At 37.2% G+C, this 21,594-nt stretch overlaps 1 protein-coding gene across 1 annotated transcript; it reads left to right on the top strand.

Moving 5' to 3' along the window:
• The first annotated feature begins 10,747 nt into the window (after positions 1-10,747).
• rpe65a (retinoid isomerohydrolase RPE65 a) lies at positions 10,748-19,515 on the top strand. Its single transcript, XM_081374105.1, has 14 exons — positions 10,748-10,807; positions 11,017-11,099; positions 13,218-13,368; positions 13,462-13,569; positions 14,016-14,157; positions 14,253-14,400; positions 14,503-14,584; positions 15,891-16,023; positions 16,156-16,295; positions 16,497-16,626; positions 18,626-18,740; positions 18,911-19,005; positions 19,093-19,204; positions 19,281-19,515. Exons 1-14 carry the CDS (start codon positions 10,797-10,799, stop codon positions 19,424-19,426), a joined length of 1,596 nt encoding a protein of 531 aa, XP_081230231.1. The 5' UTR covers positions 10,748-10,796; the 3' UTR covers positions 19,427-19,515.
• Positions 19,516-21,594: the final 2,079 nt, after the last annotated feature.

The raw sequence follows: 21,594 nt of genomic DNA, 5'->3' as shown, positions 1-21,594 counted from the left end.
TGAGACGACTTGCGTTGGAGTTATCCGTGGTCTCACCACAGACTCACTCCATGCTCCTATCACAGATTTTAGATCTGACTACAGCCAAGCAAGCAATAGGTGTAAAACGCCATCAAACTGGATTTTATGATGACAGGACAAGACAAAATGTCAACTTAATTACATGCCATTGCAACACAGTCGACATAAAGCTTTTAAGTGTCTAAACAAGTGAGCAACATTACAACATCCAATGAGTGAGGTAAGGTTGTTGAGGTCCGTGGTGCCATCACGGGACTTCAGTTAGGCTAACAGAATCAAACTGATTTTTTATGATGGCAGGACAATGCAATAGCTACAATAACAGAGAGGTTTACGTCTTTATGGTATTTGGTGTTGGAAAAGAAATAAATACTTAAAGGTACCGTATGTAGGATTGTGGCCAAAACTGGTACTGCAATCACTTTAAAAATACTGTAGAGCCGTGTATCCCCTCCCCCTCCCCCCTGACTCGAGGTTGCCAGATAAGCTGCAGGATTCAGCAGAAACGTAGGCTGCTTCAATGAGCTTCCAATGGCAAGTGACGACGAGACGTACACAGTAAGTTTTTTTTTCTGTTAATTGTGTTTATGCTTTATGAGAGATATTTTGATGAGTAATTACTTATTTAAAAAATGTACTAATTGTTGAGGTGCTGGGGCCATAGGCCTAATAGCTGAAGAGATAAGTGTTTTTGATTTGATATTTAATTTGATTTGATTTCTTTATTTTGAACATATAAATACAATTACAATTCAAAAAAATCTGAGGAAAAAAAACGATAATAGTCAAACAAAACAAAAAACATATAGACTTAAACAACAAAATAATACTTCCTTATTTTTCAATACGAAAAAAAAAAAACTCGATTTACAAGTGCTAAAGTTTTTGTCATAAGTAGGCTAAAAACAGAATAAACATTTGCCACAGAAATTATAACACGGGACAAATTCAATATCACCAATGGCTATCACAGGGTTGTTTTCAGTCCCATCAGAAAATATTGTTAGAGTAACTAAATTACATTAGCAATGGTCATACAGGTCAACTTGCAGCATGTGTAACTTAGTCCACGATATACGTGAAGAACGAATGACGAATAATTTTTTCTGAGGTAAAGTTAGGCTTGTCTCAATTACGTTTCAAATTGCCATAATGGGCGTGCTAATGTTTTCATCAGCGTCTCAGCATAATGACAGAGAAACGGGCTCCTATAATGCATTGCAAATGCATACGTCCATGTGAGCTAACGTTACGTTGCTTGAACATGCATAACTTTGTTAGACTGTCATGAATATATGAAATGTCCATTGACATCCAGTACAAGTTAGCCAAGCATAGAAGAATCTTACCTGTCTAGGAGAAAATTAGCAAAGTTGGCGTCTGTGTTCAAATTCTTCTCCGTTTTCAGCCGCCTCCATCTTTCAAAAGCATCTCCTATACAAATTCTGGTTTTATTTCGGACTTTGTCACAACGAATTTCTGAATTATAACGAGGTCTTTTTGATTTAGTAACGTTAGACATTTTTATCCGACTAGAGTTAGGGTAGGTTAGGTTAGAGCAAAGCTGGCAACCCGGATCCCGAAACACTACTGACTTCGTGATTGGTAGATAGGTGGAGGGAGGCGCTCAGGCCAAAACACAAAATGACAACATCAACATCAGTTGAGGGCTGCAAGTCCACTTTTTAAATGACAATATCCTAGCCATACTACTGTTGTCAGTGATATAAGTATTTGGAATGAACATGATTTCTTAATGTCTAGTGACACATCAGGGCAATTTTATGATTAATTGAAATAGATTTCTTACATACAGCTCCTTTAAAATGTTGTGTTTCCAAATGAGAAAGCACGTCCATTGAGTGAGATCTGTTCTCTGTCATCGAAACGGATAACGGAGTGTCATTAGCCGCTTTCCGACCGGAGGAACCTTTTCACAGTTCCTAGAACTATTGGCTATAGTACCCGGATGTCGGCGTGTTCGCACCTCAGGAACTAGGAACGATTTTAGTTCTAGGAACTCCATTTGTAGGAACTAATTTAGGTCCTACTTCAGAGTAGGGTCTAAACCAGCACTATAGGAGCTACTCGTGACGTTAGTGTACGCTGATTGAACGAACGCACGCGGAACACCAGCACCCGCCATTTTTAAAACAGCTAGAATGTAAACACACAGATTATAAGTTAGCCTATATATTTACTCCATAAACTAACTATACAAACATGGAAAACAGTGATAGATGGGTCTCTAAACCTTAAATGCTGAAGAGAAAATCCAACGCAACTTTGAGGGGACCAAGCCAAACATGATTATGTAGGCTAATAACCTTTTTTCATATACTGTCTACTTTCTATAACAGTTCTATCTAATAAGATATTAAACAGTATTGTTAGACAGATCGCTAACTAATAAACACAGAGAATGCGACCATTGTTTGCTCTGGCGTTCTCAGCGCCGCCAAAATAAAGGTCCGTCGCGCCGTCAAAATAAAAGTCACCGTGCTTGCGTCACTCCCTTACCCCTCCTACCAGTTCCTATGGCCACTTGGCCAGTGCGAATGCAAACAGCAAAACCGAGTTTGGGGGAGAGTAGTTCATAGAACTGTTTAGAAGTGGACAGTTCCTAGAACTAAGTTCCTAGAACTACTTGGTCGGAAAGCGGCTATTGACTTGCGTTGGAGTTATCCGTGGTCTCACCACAGACTCACTCCGTGCTCCTATCACAGATTTTAGTTCTGACTATAGCCAAGCGAGCAATAGGTGTAAAACGCCATCAAACTGGATTTTATGATGACAGGACGAGACAAAATGTCAAGATAATTACATGCCATTGCAACACAGTCGACCTAAAGCTTATAAGTTCCTAAACAAGCCAGCAACATTACAACGTCCATGAGTGAGGTCAGGTTGTTGAGGTCTGTGGTGCCATCACGGGACTTTGGTTAGGCTAACTGAAACAAACTGAAATTGTATGATGACAGGACAATGCAATAGCTACAATAACAGTCAGGTTAACGTCATTGTGGCATTTGATGTTGGAAAAGAAACAAATACTTCAAATGTTGCGTTTCCAAATGAGAAAGCACGTCCGTTGAGTGAGTTCTGTACTCCCGTCATTGAAACGGGGATCCGTGTGTGGACCACGGAAGGTCAGTGTCATTGACTTGCGTTGGAGTTATATCTGTGGCCGCATCACGGAATTTGGGGCGATTCCGTGATGGCTGCACGGATTTTGAGTTAAGGGCCCGTGGACATTTCACGGAATCCTGTGAGACCAGGTTGGCCAAGAATACTTAGAATACTTAATTATACTTTTAAGTATATCTCGATCAACAATAGGCAGTATATTTCTGATAAGTATATAAAAAGTAGACTGAAAGTATACTTTCTTATTTTTAGTTTAAAAGAAGTATACTAGCACACTTGAATAAACATATTTTTCGTAAGGGGAGCACGTTAAGGGATTTCCTGTTAGAACGGTGTTGTGTTAGCGGCCCCTAAGTTAATAACTAATGATCTTCGCAACGGAAGTGAATCAATCAATCAAAACTAACTTTAGCTTGACAATAACTTTATCCTAGAGCTGTTGTAAAGCCTAAACAATCTGTTACGGTAATTTCCTATTATCACTGTAAAGCTGCTTTTAAACAACCCATATTGTTAAAAGCACTATATAAATAAAGGTGACTTAAGTTGACTTGACACTGCTTTGGCAAAGTAAATTTGCTTTCAAATCACATTAATTATTTTCTCACTTCGACACAACAACCGCAAGAACTCTGTGTACCTACAGGCCAATTTGTACATGCTTAGATACTGTTTTCAAAACTGTTAAACTTAAGTTCAAAACAATAACATAATACAAAACTGAATAAGACTGCAATTTTCTACATTTCTACAGTAATATTGTAATGAAATATATTTCGAATCTAAAAATGAAATGCTATAAAAACAATTGGACAACTGGACCAACCACAGCTGATTCTAATTGTAGCTGAACACCTACACAGGTGTTACTCTTTCAATTTCATTACAAAAGGAGACAACTTCAGAATAGTTTTGTATTGTGATGTAAACATGGACCCAGCCAGAGATAGAGAAGTGGCTGAAAGAGGAAGAAGAGTGGCTGGGAGTGGGCGAGGAATACGTATGCGTGGTGGAATAAGAATAAGAGGATGATCAAGAGCTGTAGTCTCAGATGAGATCAGAGCTACTGTAATTGATCATGTAATAAATCATGGTCTCTCAATGAGAGAGGCTGGTCTGAGAGTGCAGCCAAATCTGCAACGTTCAACAGTGGCATCTATTGTTAGAGTTTTCTGGCAAACCAACAGGTAACTTGTATTCTGCAAGGGCATCTGACTGAGTTTCACATTACAGAAGTAAATAGAGCAAAGCCTCCAAACCCACTTGTGTGTAAATTGCTTTTGCATTTCTTCTTAGGACTCAACGGTTACCTCACACAGGTGAGAGGTAGGATGTTCACTGATGTGCAGGAAACTGCTATTGTTGATATGGTCATCAGAAACAATGGCATAAATCTCACTGAGATTCGAGACAGAGTCTTGGCAGACAACGTTACTTTTGCAAATATTCACAGTGTAAGCATAACAACTATCTTTGGAAACCTGAAAAAAACATCAGGTCAGGATGAAGCAGTTGTACACTGTGCCTTTTGAGAGGAACTCTGAACATGTCAAGCAACTCAGGAACCAATATGTCCATGTAAGATCACAATAAAATACAGATTTGTTTTTTAACAAAACTAAACACACACAAAGACAAATTTTCTTGGAGTCTTGGAGATTGAAGGCAGGCAAACACCCCACATTTTTATCTTTGTGGATGAGGCGGGTTTCAACCTGGCCAAAACACGGCAACGAGGAAGGAACATGATTGGGAAGAGAGCCACAGTGGATGCCCCAGGACAGAGGGGTGCCAACATCACAATATCCACTGATGGACTGCTGTTACACAAACCATTAATTGGGCCATACAACACTGAGCTTATCCTTGTGTTCCTGCATGATCTCTATGCGTTGTGCTAGGTGAGGAAAGGGATGCAGAGAGAAGAAATCAGCCAACATTTATAACTGTATGGGACAATGTGGCATTTCACCACTCTATGCAGTCACAGAGTGGTTTGCAGCCCATCCCAGATTGGTGTCACTATTCCTCCCACCTGACCTTACTCTCCATTCCTCAACCCCATTGAGGAATTATTTTCCTCATGGAGGTGTAAGGTCTATAACCACCATCCACATGATCAAATGTCCCTTCTGGACGCATTGAATGCTGGATGCCTGGACATATCAGCAGAAGATTGCCAGGGATGGATCAGGCATGCCAGAAGATTCTTTCCTAGGTGTATTGCCCTAGATGACATACGATGTGATGTGGATGAGAACCTGTGGCCAAATGCAGAAGACCGAGTAGATTAGCATTCCTATTGTATCTGTATCGGTGGATGGTGTGTACAAATTATTGTATTTTGGAATTACTCAAAAAAACAAAAACATAAAACATATTGAAGCATAATGCATCATGTGTGCTTCATTCCAGTAACATATATTGCAGTGAATTCTAAACAGTAGAGAAAAGTCCTTGTTTTACAGAAGAAAACATTGTATAATACTACATGTTGTTATTGTTTTTTAGGTCATTGTTTTGTGGGTGACAAAGTGTGTTTGTTGGCTGTCAACCCTTGCTAGTGTTATGGATGAATGTGTTGATTTAAGACATGTATGAAGTTATTTGGTAGTTTTAGTGCATTTTGAATGTGAAATGAACTGCAGTGCCGAGCTGAAAGTTGGTTAGGGGATCTGTGTGAAGAGTTTTGAAAAAGTGACCAAAGTATTGAGAAATGTGTCCTAGCAACTGTAAAAAACTGTAAGCCCATCTACAGTGGACTGTTTGCATATACATACAAACATATAGACATAAATGAAAGAGCAAACAATTACACAAGTCAGTGATTTCTAGTTTTCCAGTGACATCTAGTGGTGGAAAAGCGAAAATCGTATCTCCTTTACAGCTGCTTTACAGAGGAATTATGAATATAATTCTCTTTGCATATTTTATCCCTTTAAAGCTGCTTTAAAACAATCCGTATTGTATAAAATGTTATATAAAGATGACTTAACTTGAAAAAGTAATTGATTTGCAAATCTGACATTACTGGATATGTGTTGTGTGTTCGTCCCGCTAATAACCCTTACAAAAAAAAGTATACTTCAAGTTCATTTTATGAAGTATACTTGAGTAATGTTCAAGTATATTTTTAAGTATACTTTATGTAGTAAGTATACTAATGTCAATATGTACTAGTAGTAAACTTGTAAGTGTACTATTTTAATACCGCTTGGGACTAAATTGGCCCACTTGAAGTATATAAAAGTATATGTTTAAGTGTACTATAAGTGTAACAGTAGTAAACTTTAAGTGCACAAGGGCAATTCCACGCAAAACTGTCACATCCATAACGCCAACACAATGCCATGGTATTTAGTTGGCGTTATGGATGTGACAGTTTTGCGTGGAATTGCCCACAACTAGTTTATAATTACGTTTCTCATTTGTACTGCAAGTGAACTTATGAGTATACGAGTAGTTTACTATTTTAATACTTGTAGCAACTTTGAAGTATACTCTCAGTAAACTACTAGTTTAGTAGTTTTTTACTACAAGTTTTATTTTAATGTACTCTCAGTAAACTACTAGTTTAGTAGTTTTATACTACAAGTTTTCTTTAAGTGAACTTAACATCATGCTTATAGTTTACCATTTATATATTATTTGTACTCTTTTAGTGTACTCTCAGTAAACTACTAGTTTAGTAGTTTTATACTACAAGTTTACTGAGAGTACACTAAAAGAGTAAAAATAATATATAAATGGTAAACTATAAGCATGATAAGCATTTTCTTTCACTTAAAGAAAACTTGTAGTATAAAACTACTAAACTAGTTTTCTTTAAGTGAACTTAACATCATACTTATAGTTTATCATTTATATATTATTTTTACTCTTTTAGTGTACTCAGTAAACTACTAGTTTAGTAGTTTTATTCTACACGTTTTTTTAAGTGAACTTAACATTATACTTATAGTTTACTATTTATATACAATTTTTGCAGTTGCAGTAGGCCTACAGTATAGCCTACTACTATGTTCAAATGTTATTTTTTATACTTGAAAAATACCTTTAACTGTACTTTAATTTTAAAAACATTTGATTAGCTTCATGCATCCTTTTTTATCAACACTCGAATGTCAGTAAGTTTCATAAAGAAAGGCAACATTTTGTTAAAATGTTGAGAAAATAGTTGAGAAAATCACATTTTTGTCAAAGACTACGCCTTGATCGGATCCAGAACGATGATCAAAACACAGGTGGAGTAAATCGAGTCCAACACCCCCAAAGCTTCACAGTCGTTTTCTCTTCATGGGTTAGGCCTACGCTTAATTTCATTTGGAAACATTAAGCAGTTTTGATTTGCAAGCTGTTTGATGTTTGATGATCACATTATTTTACATTTGAGTGAGCAATCTTCTATCACATGGTTCAGCTTCTTCTTCTCCTGTGTTTTGATCCAGAGATTCTGTACTAGAAGATGTGTCATAGCGCCCCCTACCGTATACCAGTGAAAACATGGATAGCTGGAAAATTCAGTCAATGGTGGGGAAAAGTTTAATTAAAGTAAATATGTACACTACCAGTGAACTAGCCTACACAAAAATTTAGATACGCAGAATTAGAAACATATCTGTTTAATATCAATATTTTAATCAATATTTTCAAACAAAGTTGCATAAGACTGTATATTAAAAACGATGTAAAAAAAGTATATTTAATAGGCTACTCGATCAAAAGAGTGTACACAACTACAAGCCAAGTATTCTTTGAATAATTAAAATTTTAAGTATATCTCGATCAAAAGATTGAGTACAAGTATAGGCCAAATATACTTGGACTTTTCTCTCAGTATAAGTCAAGTACACTTAAGTGTAATTAAGTATATTTTTGAGAAGTAGATAAAATGTAGACTGAAAGTATGCTTTCTTCTTTTTAGTTGAAAAGAAGTATACTAATAAAACACTTGAATAAACTTATTTTACATGCTTATTTTATTTACTCTATAGGCTATTCCACCCGAAAGTTTGTTACTATATAAAGCTGAACATGTTAGTTTATAAGACGTATGTAATATTATGTTTTTTAAAAAAGTATTTAATAAGCTACTAAATCAAAATAGTAAACACAAGTACAAGCCAAGAATACTTAGAATACTTAATTATACTTTTAAGTATATCTCGATCAACAAGTATAGGCCAAATATACTTAGACGTTTCTGTCAGTATAAGTCAAGTATACTTAAGTGCAATTTGAAGTATATTTCTGAGAAGTATATAAAAAGTAGACTGAAAGTATACTTTCTTATTTTTTTGTTTAAAAGAAGTATACTAATAGAACACTTGAATAAACTTCTTTTTTGTAAGGGAAGGCATAGGCCTAGAGTCAATTAGTTTTCAAAACGGGTGCAATCAAGGAGACCATTAACCATTAACAGAAGTTACAATAGCACAAGTAAACCCCATGTTAATCTAGCAAGTGACATACCTTATCTTCCTCCATTTATGGCAGGTCATTTTAACAGCCATAATTAGTAGTTGCAGAAAAGGGATAAATCTGTGAGCGACATTGTGGAAAAATGATGCATTTCAACACAAAAGAGATTTGTTTGTAACAGATTTGACCAGTGCTTCCTTACACCGTGGGAAAGTAGTTCTCAGCAAAAGTGACTGGAGGTGAAAGTATCAAGGACCTGTTTAGTGCTGATGTGGGAGGAGCATTTGCTTCTAAAGCCAAAGAAGTTCTCACGTCACCCGATGAAGGATTGTTGCAATTAAAATCATTTGATTTGAAGCTTGGATTTCAGTCGAGAGGATTTGTGAAGTTTGGCCCAGTTCCCAAACACCAGAAGGTTGGCCATTTTCATTCTGACAATGCTTGGTACATCTTACACATGTGAGGTCAAGCTTTTCGCATATGAATTTAATAATAAAAAAAAAATGTTAAAAATAAAAAAGAATCCCTCTGTTTTAAGTCAACACCTGCATCAGTGCTTACAAATCACTCTAACTTCTTATGAGTCTTTATTGCTCTTTCAAGATCAGATAAGTGTAATTTTAGTCATTAAAAAGAGAAAACTGGTTACTGGATGTGAATGCCTTTAAGAGTAAATCATGGTTTTCTACGTAAAAGTTAATTAGCATGTTCTCTCTCTCTCTCTCTCTCTCTCTCTCTCTCTCTCTCTCTCTCTCTCTCTCTCTCTCTCTCTCTCTCTCTTACTCACACACACACACACACACACACACATATATACACCATATATATTAGAGTATTTAAACTCTACATCATTGGTTTGCTTCAAAAATATGACATTACTGTTACTCAAAGATGACATCATCTTTTATAGGTATGGGTAGAGGGACATAATTTCATAATTTTATCAATTTGTTATGTTGTAATGTTTTATATAATCTAAAGGTACTAGTGCAGAATAAGACATTTTATTTAAATTAACTACTCTCCTTTGCAAAAACGTGCTTGTTTAATTTGGCCTGTGATGCGAAAGAAAACATTCTTCAAAGTTAATGCAAATCTGTTCAGGAATGTGATAAACGCTGAAAGCCCTTTGTTGGTGTGCTGCAAAAAGCCTGGGTGCTTGTGACCTCAGAGGTTGCAAAACTTGGGAAATAAAATAAGCAGCACTAGATTGGATGACAGATGCACGAGGCAAGGAAAAGAAAATCAAGATATAAAAGAAACATACCTCCTATTATTACCTAATTACATCATTATTTTTATTGCAATCAACTGTCAAATCACACCACATTAAGACTGACAGTTTGCACACTTGTGCTACAGTACACTATGAGATATATCATGTTTAAAACATCAGCTTTTGCTGCTAGACTAATTTATTGCGAGTCTTGTTTTCCCAGCGGACTGGGCAAACAATATGTTGGTTGGTCTGCCATAATATGGATTACACTCTCTCTCCTAAAGAATGGACAAAAACACGCGTTAGGGTTTTGTTTGAGGGATATTTATTAGGGTTATTTTGTAGGGCTATCTAAACATTTGCATTTTAATTTTCTTGTCACTGACAGATTTAATACACTTTCATTAGTGCAAACGTAGAAAGAAAATATACTGACTTTTTTCATGCTATCCATATTTATTGTGCCCTTTCAAAAAAACAACAAAAAAGTTTGCTTATTTCCTTTGTTTACTGGAAGACCTAAAAACCAGTGAGGAAATATTCCATACCTCAGATACACTTGTTATAAAACACCTTTATGTAGAATGTCCTTTTTATGTTTTATAATGGGCTAATGTTTTATTATTAGCCGAATAAAGTCTTTGTTGGAGGGCTTTGTCAGCTGACTTCAGCTTATTTATGTTTCTGACGTTTTACAATCACGTTTTGTCTACCTGATTGCATTACAGCTTTTAGCTGCGTCAGAACCTCAAATCAGGGGAAGCAAATCCTATTTGAAGAATGGCTTTTGTAGCTTGCATCTCAGGATCTTTGTACAATGGGATTGTTGTTTAGCAAATAACTGCCATTGGCTGTGACGGGGGTCAAAGTTAGTCTGTGCAAAAACTGTGTCAGAGGATAAAGTATAAAAGCCCATAAACTCAGGGCTCCGCTGACAAACCAACAAGAACAAGCTGTGTCTCAGACATTTACTGTCCCAGCAGCAATCATGGTTAGCCGGTAAGTGACTTTTCTGTTGTGGTTTTGATAGTTTAACATACCTGAGATATCTGGATGAACAGTATGTTTTGGATTTATACTACTCTGTTTATGTCATTGGAAAATATGTTTGTAGTTATTTTTTGTAAATGGTTTGCATTGATTCTCTTAAATTTGCCCTCCATTTGTATTTAATCATTTTAATATAAATATATAAATATTTTTTTTAGTTTTGAACACCCTGCTGGAGGCTATAAGAAAATCTTTGAGACCGTGGAGGAGTTGAATGAACCTCTTCCAGCAACAGTCACTGGTATTTCCTTCATTCTTCAATCTTCACTTTTTTTTTTTTTTTTACATATTTATTGATTGTTATATATTTGAATTTTTTTGAGGGATTATATTACACTACTTGAATTCCTCCTTTAAAAAACTTAAGGAGAAAAAGATTTGTTTGTTTGACCTGACAAAGACCCTCACTGCGTTTGTAATCACATACTTCCCTAGATCTTATGCGCCGAAAAAAACAAGCGCGCAGCCTACAGTATCTTACGAATTTTGTGTTTGAACTACCGTTTTTGAGGATGCTCTGTATATTCCTACGGCATTGCTTTTGAAGAGTAATTAGCATGATTTACTTACTGTAGAGTTAACAAAAGCATATTTGTATATTGGCCTCTGTCCACCATGGCCTCCTAATCATCCCCATATACACTGATTGGTTTCATCACTCTCTGGTCTTCTCTCCAACAGTATGCTGGTGTGTGGTGGGCATTCTGGCGCAATATGGCTGCCATCTAAAGCATATGTAAAGCGCTTTGAAAAAACGCTATTAAAACGCTATATAAATGTAACAAATTATTATTCACAACAAATGCCAGTAGAATATTTTAAAACGAGCGGTGGATAAATCCATAAGATCTTACCTTCATGCTGTGAAAATACAAACCGGAAGACAGAACACAACGAGTGCAGCGCTGAAGATGGGCGGGGCTACAGAAGGTCTATAGTATGTGAAAAATAATATGCCAAAAGCATCCGAAATTGCATACTCTCTTGAGTACGTACTTATTTTAAATAAAACATTTCTTTGTGGCCGCTAAAAAAAAGTATGTTTTATATAGTACGAATGTGTAGACTGGGTAAACCCAGCCCGATCTGCCGGCGATCTGATTTCGCCCTGCAGCTCAGGCTGGAAACCAGTACATTCTTATATCCTGCTTCCGTTACAAATCTGCGGGGACCAATCACAAACTGGCTTATCCACCTAGCACGCTATTGGCAGGTTTAATTCATTCCAATTCCTTTTAACTTCTCGATGATATTCAATGGCTTCTTTAGTTTCGCAAACAAATCGCTCGAGTGGGTGTAAATACCACTCACTTTCATGTTTTATTTTTGCACAACCTGCAAAAATCGCTCGATGCCATTGCTGCTTCTGCAAACCGCTGATCAATGCTCCAAACCAACACGTTTGTTGACACGAGTTTTCGCTGCAAAGTACGTCACCCAGATCGTTGGTCTGTTTGGTTGAAGGACTATCCAATTGCGTACAGAGTCATTTGAACTGTACCCGTTGATCACGCCTCTTGCGCAGTAGATAATACAGAGCAGACTCCCCAGACTAATGTTCGATCTTAAAAGATTGAGCTTGGTCTGGTGATAGCCAAACTAATGAATGTGTGTAGTATGAATGTAATCCAGATGTACTACATTCGCCATGTTGTCATTATCATGTGACCTACGCTTCACTGATAGTAAAGTGTTCATCACTTCAGAATCTCACCGGAAGTAGTAGGTAATCCGGGTTGCCTACTCTTTTATGAGTACTGTGAATTCAGACATTCTTCTTTTGTCACATACTGTTTTTCACCTACTATATAGTAGGGAAGTATGCGATTTTGGATGTAGCCATAGTATCCGAAAAAGTCCCGGAATGACCCACTACTGGTGAGATTCTGAAGTGTGCATTCGATGGACACTTTAATATCCTATGAGGGGATTCATGAAGTGATTGGTCATGTGACAGTAACAACATGGCAGATCTAGTACGTCCAAATTTCTATTCGTATTACACACACTCATATTACAAAGAACATACTTTTTTAACGGTTGTGAAGTAAATTCAAATTCAAATGTGAAGTATGCAATTTGGACGCAGCGACTGTCCGGTTTGAAATATTGCTAAAGTATTGAAATGTGTGTGTTTTTCCCCACGATGAACAGTGATTTGTAATTGTGCACCTGTAGAATATTTCTACATTGTTCATGAAAACAGTTTTTGCATTATGAGTCAGGAAACAACTTGAGTTGCATTTGAGCTCGAGTTGCTCACATGAGCAACATACTACGTGCTAACCACCATTTTCTAGTGTATAGTTCTGAGAAGAAAAAAACAAGAACACTTGTGAATAATGTGCATTTTTTTTAGGTCGCATCCCCTCGTTTATAAAAGGGAGTCTGCTCCGTCTGGGTCCCGGTTTGTTTGAGGCTGGAGCTGAGCCCTTCTACCATCTTTTTGATGGCCAGGCCCTCATGCACAAGTTTGATTTCAGCAATGGACAGGTCACATATTTCCGCAAGTATGTCAAATAATCTTTTTGTTATCTTAAATTTGTCTCTGGTTAAAGGAAAATAATACAAAACCTATTGACCATGGCGTTTTGTTTTCCCAGGTTTGTCAAAACGGATGCTTACGTGCGTGCTATGACAGAGAAACGTGTGGTCATTACTGAGTTCGGCACCTGCGCCTATCCAGATCCCTGCAAGAATATCTTCTCCAGGTCTGACTGGACTTAAGGCTCGTTCACACCAAGGACGATAACTATAAAGATAACTATTTAGTTTAAAAAAAAAATTCTAATAGCAAAGTCCACAGTACAACTATAACAATAACGACAGAGAAGCAATATCATTGGAATCACTTTCAAAACGTTTTTTTTCCCAGCTGATGCAACGATACAAACACTGACAGCCAATCAGAATCCATCCTGCTTGAACGAGCTCAATCATTTAAAGAGACAGACAACAAACCTGCAGCCTGCGCTTAAAATAAACAGAACGATATCGTCTGTTGGTGTGGGCGCAATATAGTTATGGTTATAGTTATCGTTCTTGGTGTGAACAGGCCTTTAGACAAACGTTTGTAGTTCACCAAACTGAAAGCTTTGGCATGCTTATGGGTTTGGTGCATCAGGATTTTTTTTTACATTTTGTCATTTTTTGACAGGTTCTTCTCGTATTTCAAAGGTGTTGAGGTGACAGACAACTGCCTGGTGAACGTCTACCCTATCGGAGAGGATTTTTATGCTGTCACAGAGACTAATTATATCACCAAAGTAAATGTGGACACCTTGGAAACCTTGAAAAAGGTAATGCAAAGATTTATTGTACATTGATTTGAATGTTTTGTAGTACTGAATAGCTTTCCAGCATCTTAAGACATATAACTTAATCATTCCAAAAGGTTGACATGTGTGATTACGTCAACATAAATGGAGTAACAGCCCATCCCCACATTGAGAAAGATGGTACAGTGTACAACATTGGGAACTGCATGGGGAAGGGAGCCTCACTGGCCTACAATATTGTCCGAATCCCACCTAAACAAAAAGGTAAGCGGTCTTACAATCATTGAGAATCATTTAAAGAAGTTTGTTAAACTATGACTAATGCTCACTAAACTCATTTGGTTAAATGCCAACAAAATCTTTCAGACAAATCTGACCCTATTGACAAATCCAAGGTGGTTGTGCAGTTCCCAAGTGCTGAAAGGTTCAAGCCATCCTACGTGCACAGGTAATAGTCAATCGATTAATCATCAACACATGAGAAAATAAATACAAATATTTAGAATCAATGTTTCATTTAACTCTATTTTATTACAGTTAATAACAATGATGAAATTAAATATAGCTACAGTACTTTGGCCAAAGAAACTTTATTGTGTAGATCACGAGTAAAGGATCATGTATAGTCAGCTCATCGTAAATTAAACCTGACAGAGCAATCAAGACCCCGATGTAGAGCAAAACACCACTAATGTGTGTTGCTCAGATATTCTGTTTTATTCTGCTTTATCTTCATATGAAACTATTTCCGTTGTTGGAGAAACAATGTTGGCGATATATGGCCGGTTTCACAGACTAGGTTTAAGCCTAGTCTCAGTTTAAAGTGCATGTTTGAGCTGTTTTAACTAAAAGCATATCTTAAAATATGTCAGTGCCATTGTTTTGTCTCATGATGCACACCAGAATTAGTCTTTTCTAAGGCATGTTTAAAAAAAGCTACTTAAAAAAAGGCACAATCCTGGCTTAATCTAAACCCTGTATGTGAAACCAGGCCATAGCGTCTAAAATGTAAGTTCCTCAATATTAACTCCATGTTTATGGAAGGTCTGGATATCAGCATGGCTTGTGTTATATGCTCAAAAATGCAGTACAGGGGTCAATGGTATGATGATCATGTGTTTGTCCTATTAATGTATTCAAAAGCTCATTAAAAAAAAATCTGTGTGGTGCAACTGTCCTGATATCATAATGGGAAAAGGCTCATTAAATGAATGAAAGTCTTGAAAAGAAAACATACTTAAAAAGAGTTTGGCAAGATCTTTCATTATTATTTCTTAGAATTTTTTGTTATTTTTTTTAAACTTCACTGCTTATTTAATATCTGAAAAAACATTTGTCAATCAAATCGAAGACTTGTGGTGCAACCAACATGCAAAAAACTAATAATAACAAAACCTGTGTCAAGGTCAGTAAGTCTCAACAGATAATTTGACAATTTTGTAACAACTCAAGGTTAGTTCGGGTTGAAAATGTCATGTGGTTCAACTGGCCAAAAATGCAATGACTATATAGGCCTATATATACACAGTATTTTAAAAAAACATTTGAAAAAATGATTAGATGTGTAAAGGTGTTTTTATGTTTTTACGTGTGATTGTACCACATGTCATTTGAGTCATTCAATTTAAAGTTTTGTCGCAAATGGTATAAAAAGCCGCTTTTCCACCATCGGGCCAAACGGTTCTAAGAAGGGTAAGGAATAGTTCCATATAATCAATAACACCCGTTTTCCCTATATGTCTTTCCCTTACTAGTTTTGGGATGACCGAGAACCACTTTGTCTTTGTTGAAACACCAGTCAAAATCAACCTATTGAAATTCCTGAGCGCCTGGAGTATTCGAGGATCCAACTATATGGACTGCTTTGAATCTGATGAGGAGAAAGGCGTATGTTCTTGTTTATTTATCACTGAAGGATAATATATGAGTCACATGACATTGATGTTGCTAATGCCAGTACGACATAACTTTAGGAGGTTTTAAGTCTTTCCCTTAGATCTGTTGTGTCCATTCATACAGACGTGGATACACATTGCAAGGAAGAATCCAGGGCAATACATTGACCATAAATTCAGAACCTCTGCAATGGGTCTTTTCCACCACATCAACTGCTACGAGGACTCAGGGTTCATTGTTTTTGACCTGTGTGCCTGGAAAGGGTAAGTAAAACAGAATTATTTACTTGCATGAAAGTTTGAGTTTTAAAGCCATTCACCACCACTGTAATTTATGATTACTTTTTAGTAGGAACATTTATAGGATGTATGCACATTTATTTTTATTCATCGTCACTATTGTGTATAGTCATGTATAACAACCACTGGTTTCAGGTAAGATAAGGTATTATTTTTCCTCTTTAGCTTTGAATTTGTCTACAACTATCTGTGGCTGGCAAACCTCCGTGCCAACTGGGACGAAGTTAAAAAAAATGCCATGATTGCCCCTCAGCCAGAAGTGAGGCGATACGTCATTCCTCTGGATCCCTACAAGGTAAATAAAAAAACAAACACTTTACAATAAGGTGCCATTTGCTACCATTATTTAACAAGAACTCATAATTAAAACACTTCCAAAGCATTTATTAATCTTAGTTAAAAAGGCTACATGCGATTTTCTGAAATTTAAACTCGCGACTGACACCTGTGGCCAAAAAACGGAACTACTCTTCCTTTCTGCTCGCTCTCGTACGTGCACACTTCACAAGTCATCCGCTGCAAAGAAGTCAACATTATGTTTACAGAGGTAAGAACAGTCAAATACATATATTGTTTGAAAAACAAAGTTTGTTTGCTGACTAGCGGTGGTGGCAGAGTGATCTGAAACGTTTAACATGAACGCGCTTGACGTCACATCCGCAGACAGCGCGCGAAAAATCCGACCCGACAGAAAATAGGAAAAATAGGATACAGGCTTATAGGTGCACCCACTGTGAGCGGACAAGGTGTCAGTATGCTCATCAGGAGATGTTTGAGTCAAAAATGGTCAAATAAAAAGGCTATTGTTACGTTTATTTTGGGGAAAAAGTTGCACATAGCCTCTTTAATAATAATTTCAACATTTACTAATACACTATTAAAATAAATGTTTCTGTTTAAGTGCCCCTATTATGCTATTAGAAAGGTTCCTAATTTGGTTTTGGAGTCTCCTACAATAGGTCTACATGCATCCAAGATCAAAAAACACTTACATTTTCTCATAATATACAGTAAATTGCAGCATCAGCTCTTTTCTCAAAGTGTCTAAAATTGTTCGATAAAGGATCCGGTCTGCGCTTATTGGTCAGATGGGTCAGTCTGTTGTGATTGCTCTACTCTGCTCTGATTGGTCAGATGGTCCAGTCTGTTGTGATTGGTCTACTCTACTCTGATTGGTTAGATGGCTCAGTCGGTTGTGATTGGCCTACTCTACTCTGATTGGTTAGATGGCTCAGTCTGTTGTGATTGGTCTACTCTGCCCTAATTGGTCAGATGGCTCAGTCTGTTTTGATTGGTCTACTCTGATCTGATTGGTCAGATGACCCAGTCTGTTGTGATTGGTCTACTCTGATCTGATTGGTCAGATGATCCAGTCTGTTGTGATTGGTCTGCTCTGTCCTGATTGGTCAGATGACTCAATCTGTTGTGATTGGTCTACTCTGTTCTGATTGGTCAAATGGCCCAGTCTGTTGTGATTGGTCTACTCTGCTCTGATTGGTCAGATGGTCCAGTCTGTTGTGATTGGTCTACTCTACTCTGATTGGTCAGATGGCTCAGTCCGTTGTTATTGGTCTACTTTGATCTGATTGGTCAGATGGCCCAGTCTGTTGTGATAGGTCTACTATGCTCTAATTGGTCAGATGACCTAGTCTGTTGTAATTGGTCTACTCTGCTCTGATTGGTCAGATGGCTCAGTCCGTTGTTATTGGTCTACTTTGATCTGATTGGTCAGATGACTCAGTCTGATGTGATCGGTCTACTTTGATCTGATTGGTCAGATGGCCCAGTCTGTTGTCATTGGTCAACCGCTTACACCACGTGTTGGAAACCAAACATCCATTGCAATATCTGAATATTAGATCCAGTGGCTTCCTCAACACTTGATACACATACAAGCATTAACAATGGTGTTGTTTTTTCGGGTAACCAATGAAGACCATAGGCTGTCATTATGCAAATTTGTTACAAACCTACGTAGATTCGAGCAGGAAGTGAGACTGGAATTACAGGCAAATCGTTTCAGGCAGTTCAGAATAGTTTCTTTCTTTTGGGAGACAAAAAGTCCTTTTATGTATTATTTGATTACACTACATTAAAGGTAATATTTAAAAAAGCATAGTAGGGGTACTTTAATGTTATTTATTGGACCTGAGCAATGAACAGTTGTATTTTTATTAACTAACATTAATAGGACCTTATTGTAAAGTGTTACCAAGCCACATAGGATTAATATTTTTGTGAGAAAAATACTGATTCTTCAGGATTGATGACCCTTTAACACTGATTTCTTATAGGAGGAGCAGGGCAAAAATCTGATCTCTCTGCCGTACACCACAGCCACAGCCACAATGCGTGTTGATGGGACCATTTGGCTTGAGCCTGAGGTGCTTTTCTCTGGTCCACGACAAGGTACGACAAACTTAATTTACAGTTTTTATGGCAACTTTTGCTTCCTTTTAAGGTACAACTTAATTTCTCAAATAACATTTTTTTTTTCCTGAAAGCTTATTAACATGCTGGACATAAAACATTGAGGTAAAGTTGTATGACATGTTTTATCATGTGTTTGAATTTCAAAGCTTTCGAGTTTCCCCAGATCAACTACAAAATGAACAACGCAAAGAATTACACCTATGCCTATGGACTAGGCCTCAACCACTTTGTCCCTGACAGGGTATGAATAATCACACATCATCTGTTCAGTGTTTAATAACAAGTGTTGAAGAATGTGCTTTTTTAGGCTGTCTTTGATGATTCATAGATTTGCAAGCTGAATGTGAGGACTAAGGAGACCTGGGTATGGCAGGAGCCAGACTCGTACCCTTCAGAGCCACTCTTTGTGCAAAACCCCGATGCAGTGGATGAGGATGATGGTGGGTGAGACATGCCATATTGCCAAATTTTAAGTCTTGTAAATTGTATATATTGTAATGCTTTGATGCTTACCAGGTATCCTAATGACAATTGTGGTGGCGCCTGGAGCCCAGAGACCAACATATTGCCTGATCTTGAATGCCAAGGACCTGTCCGAGGTTGCAAGGGCAGAAGTTGAAATCATCACTCCGGTCACTTTCCATGGAATGTATAAGCCATAGAGTGATTGGTCCCACTGAACACAGTGCTGATAAAGTTACTGTAAACACCATGATACTGTAAACAATAAAACTATGATATTGCATATTTCTGATTTGACTGAAATCTGTTATTTTCCCATGAAAAAAATAATATTTTTTTACTATAATATCAAGAGATATTTTACACAAAATATCTCATCCACTGCATCAGGGTTGTTTTCTTTCTCCATTTCTGATGGGGTTTGGGTTCCTTGCCACTGTCCTCTCTGGCTTGCTTTTTTGGGGAGCCTTAATTTTCATTATTAGAAAATTAGATTCAATTATTAACACTTATGCCATATAGCTGCTTAACTAGCAAGTAAAAAATCACTTGGACCTGTAAATCTGCAGTAGGTAATGCGAGGACTTTTTTTAAAGATTTTAAGAAGGAGGGTAAAAAAGACCTTAACTGTGATTAATACTTTTTATTTATCAAGTGATGACTATGATTTCTAAACAAAAGCAAAAGGGGTATTCAGTAAAGTATATAGTTCTATTTTACATAGCTACTTTTTACAGTGATACTTGGATTATAGAGAAATACTATTGCCTACATGGGTTCTTTTTAAACGAGTTACACACAAAAAAAAAATAGTAATTTAATTTGAGCATAAAATAAAAGTTTAAAACTAGATAAAAATATTCAGCAGAGAAGTGATATGAACGTTTATTGATAAAATACAATACAATAAATTACAATAAAACAATAAAAAAAAATGCAGCATTCAAAATAAATGTTTTTACTCTGCTGTTCTATAAATATATATATTGGTTGTAATGTGTCACCCCACCCCATCGTCCAGACTGCACTCTGGTTATTCGCCATCTATAGCTCCGGTTTGTTTTGTGGGGCATATATTCTCACCTGTGCTGTTGTCTTCCTTCACCTGTTAGCTTGATCAGAAACACACTTTTAAATCCCTCTACAGAGGTGCTTTTTAAGGTGATTTATCTTCTAGACCTAGATATTGTCCACACTGTCTGAAATAATTTCAAATTCTGTGTGCAAAATGTATATATAATTCAAAATGAAAATGAGGATGCAGTATTTCTTATTACTCTGGTTTTCATAAGTTACACATTTTCCAAGCTTGTAATGTGATCAAATTTGCAACAGCTAGTCACATTATATTTATATTATGACATGTAAACAGACATTTAGTGCCATAACACACTTTTCTTTCAGTTAGTATTTTTAAAAATCAGTTAATTCAGTAGGAACCCATCCATCTCTCTTCTATACCTGCTTTGTCCTCTGTAGGGAATCAAGTGTACACACGCGCCATGGACGAAGTCAGAAGACGCTAGACACTTGCATCTATAAAATGGTGCCTGATTACAGCATTCCCAGATTCAATTGTCAGAAGAAGCCACGTATGGCAACACGACGCAGCATCTCGTTCCCACCTCAGGGAACCGGGTTACATTAGTAACCCTGAGAAATTCCCTATCGAGGGAACACTGCGTCATTGCGTTGATGCTTTAGAAACATTATAACCAACACCGCCATACTGACATGGTAGCCCCTGAGATCTGGGAGGAAGTGTCTCAATTCCAACAACACAGCCCTCATTTCCAGGCACTTGATTTGCCACATTAAATGAGGGCCTTTACAGCATCCCATCAGAGATGTCCATTGTTATTGTTTTGCGATGGCAACATGGCCCGAGAGAGAGAGCCATGTTGAGAAACCGGGGATTACTCCAAATAGAAAGGGCACAAAGCCCTCTGCACATAACCCTTATTATAAGCATAGGACTTCATAAGGGGTGAAAACACTTGTTCCTGAGCCACCACTGGATGGGCCTCATGTGTAGCAATCCCAATGGTATTATTTTGGTGGCTGCAACCATCAGACACAACAGTTTCTGGCACTGACGGATGTAAATCTCCTGACCTAGCCTCAAGCTTCCCACCATGGCGAGAATGGAATTGGTAGTTGATGTAGTCACAGTAATCCTCTCGATTGGTGACAAAACACTTTTCTTGTGGTTTAGTCTTAGATCCAAGCTCCTTAGATGAGCAAGGATAACATCTTGATGTCAAACCTGCAACTCCTCCAACTTAGCTAATATTAACCAGTCATCTATATAATTTAGAACACGATTGCCCTGGAGTCGCAACAGAGCCAGAGCTGAATCCACGCACTT

This window comes from Scardinius erythrophthalmus (genome assembly GCF_964197995.2).
Source record: "Scardinius erythrophthalmus genome assembly, chromosome: 9".
NCBI classification, from domain to species: domain Eukaryota; kingdom Metazoa; phylum Chordata; class Actinopteri; order Cypriniformes; family Leuciscidae; genus Scardinius; species Scardinius erythrophthalmus.
This window is presented reverse-complemented; position numbering and strand designations above follow the sequence as displayed.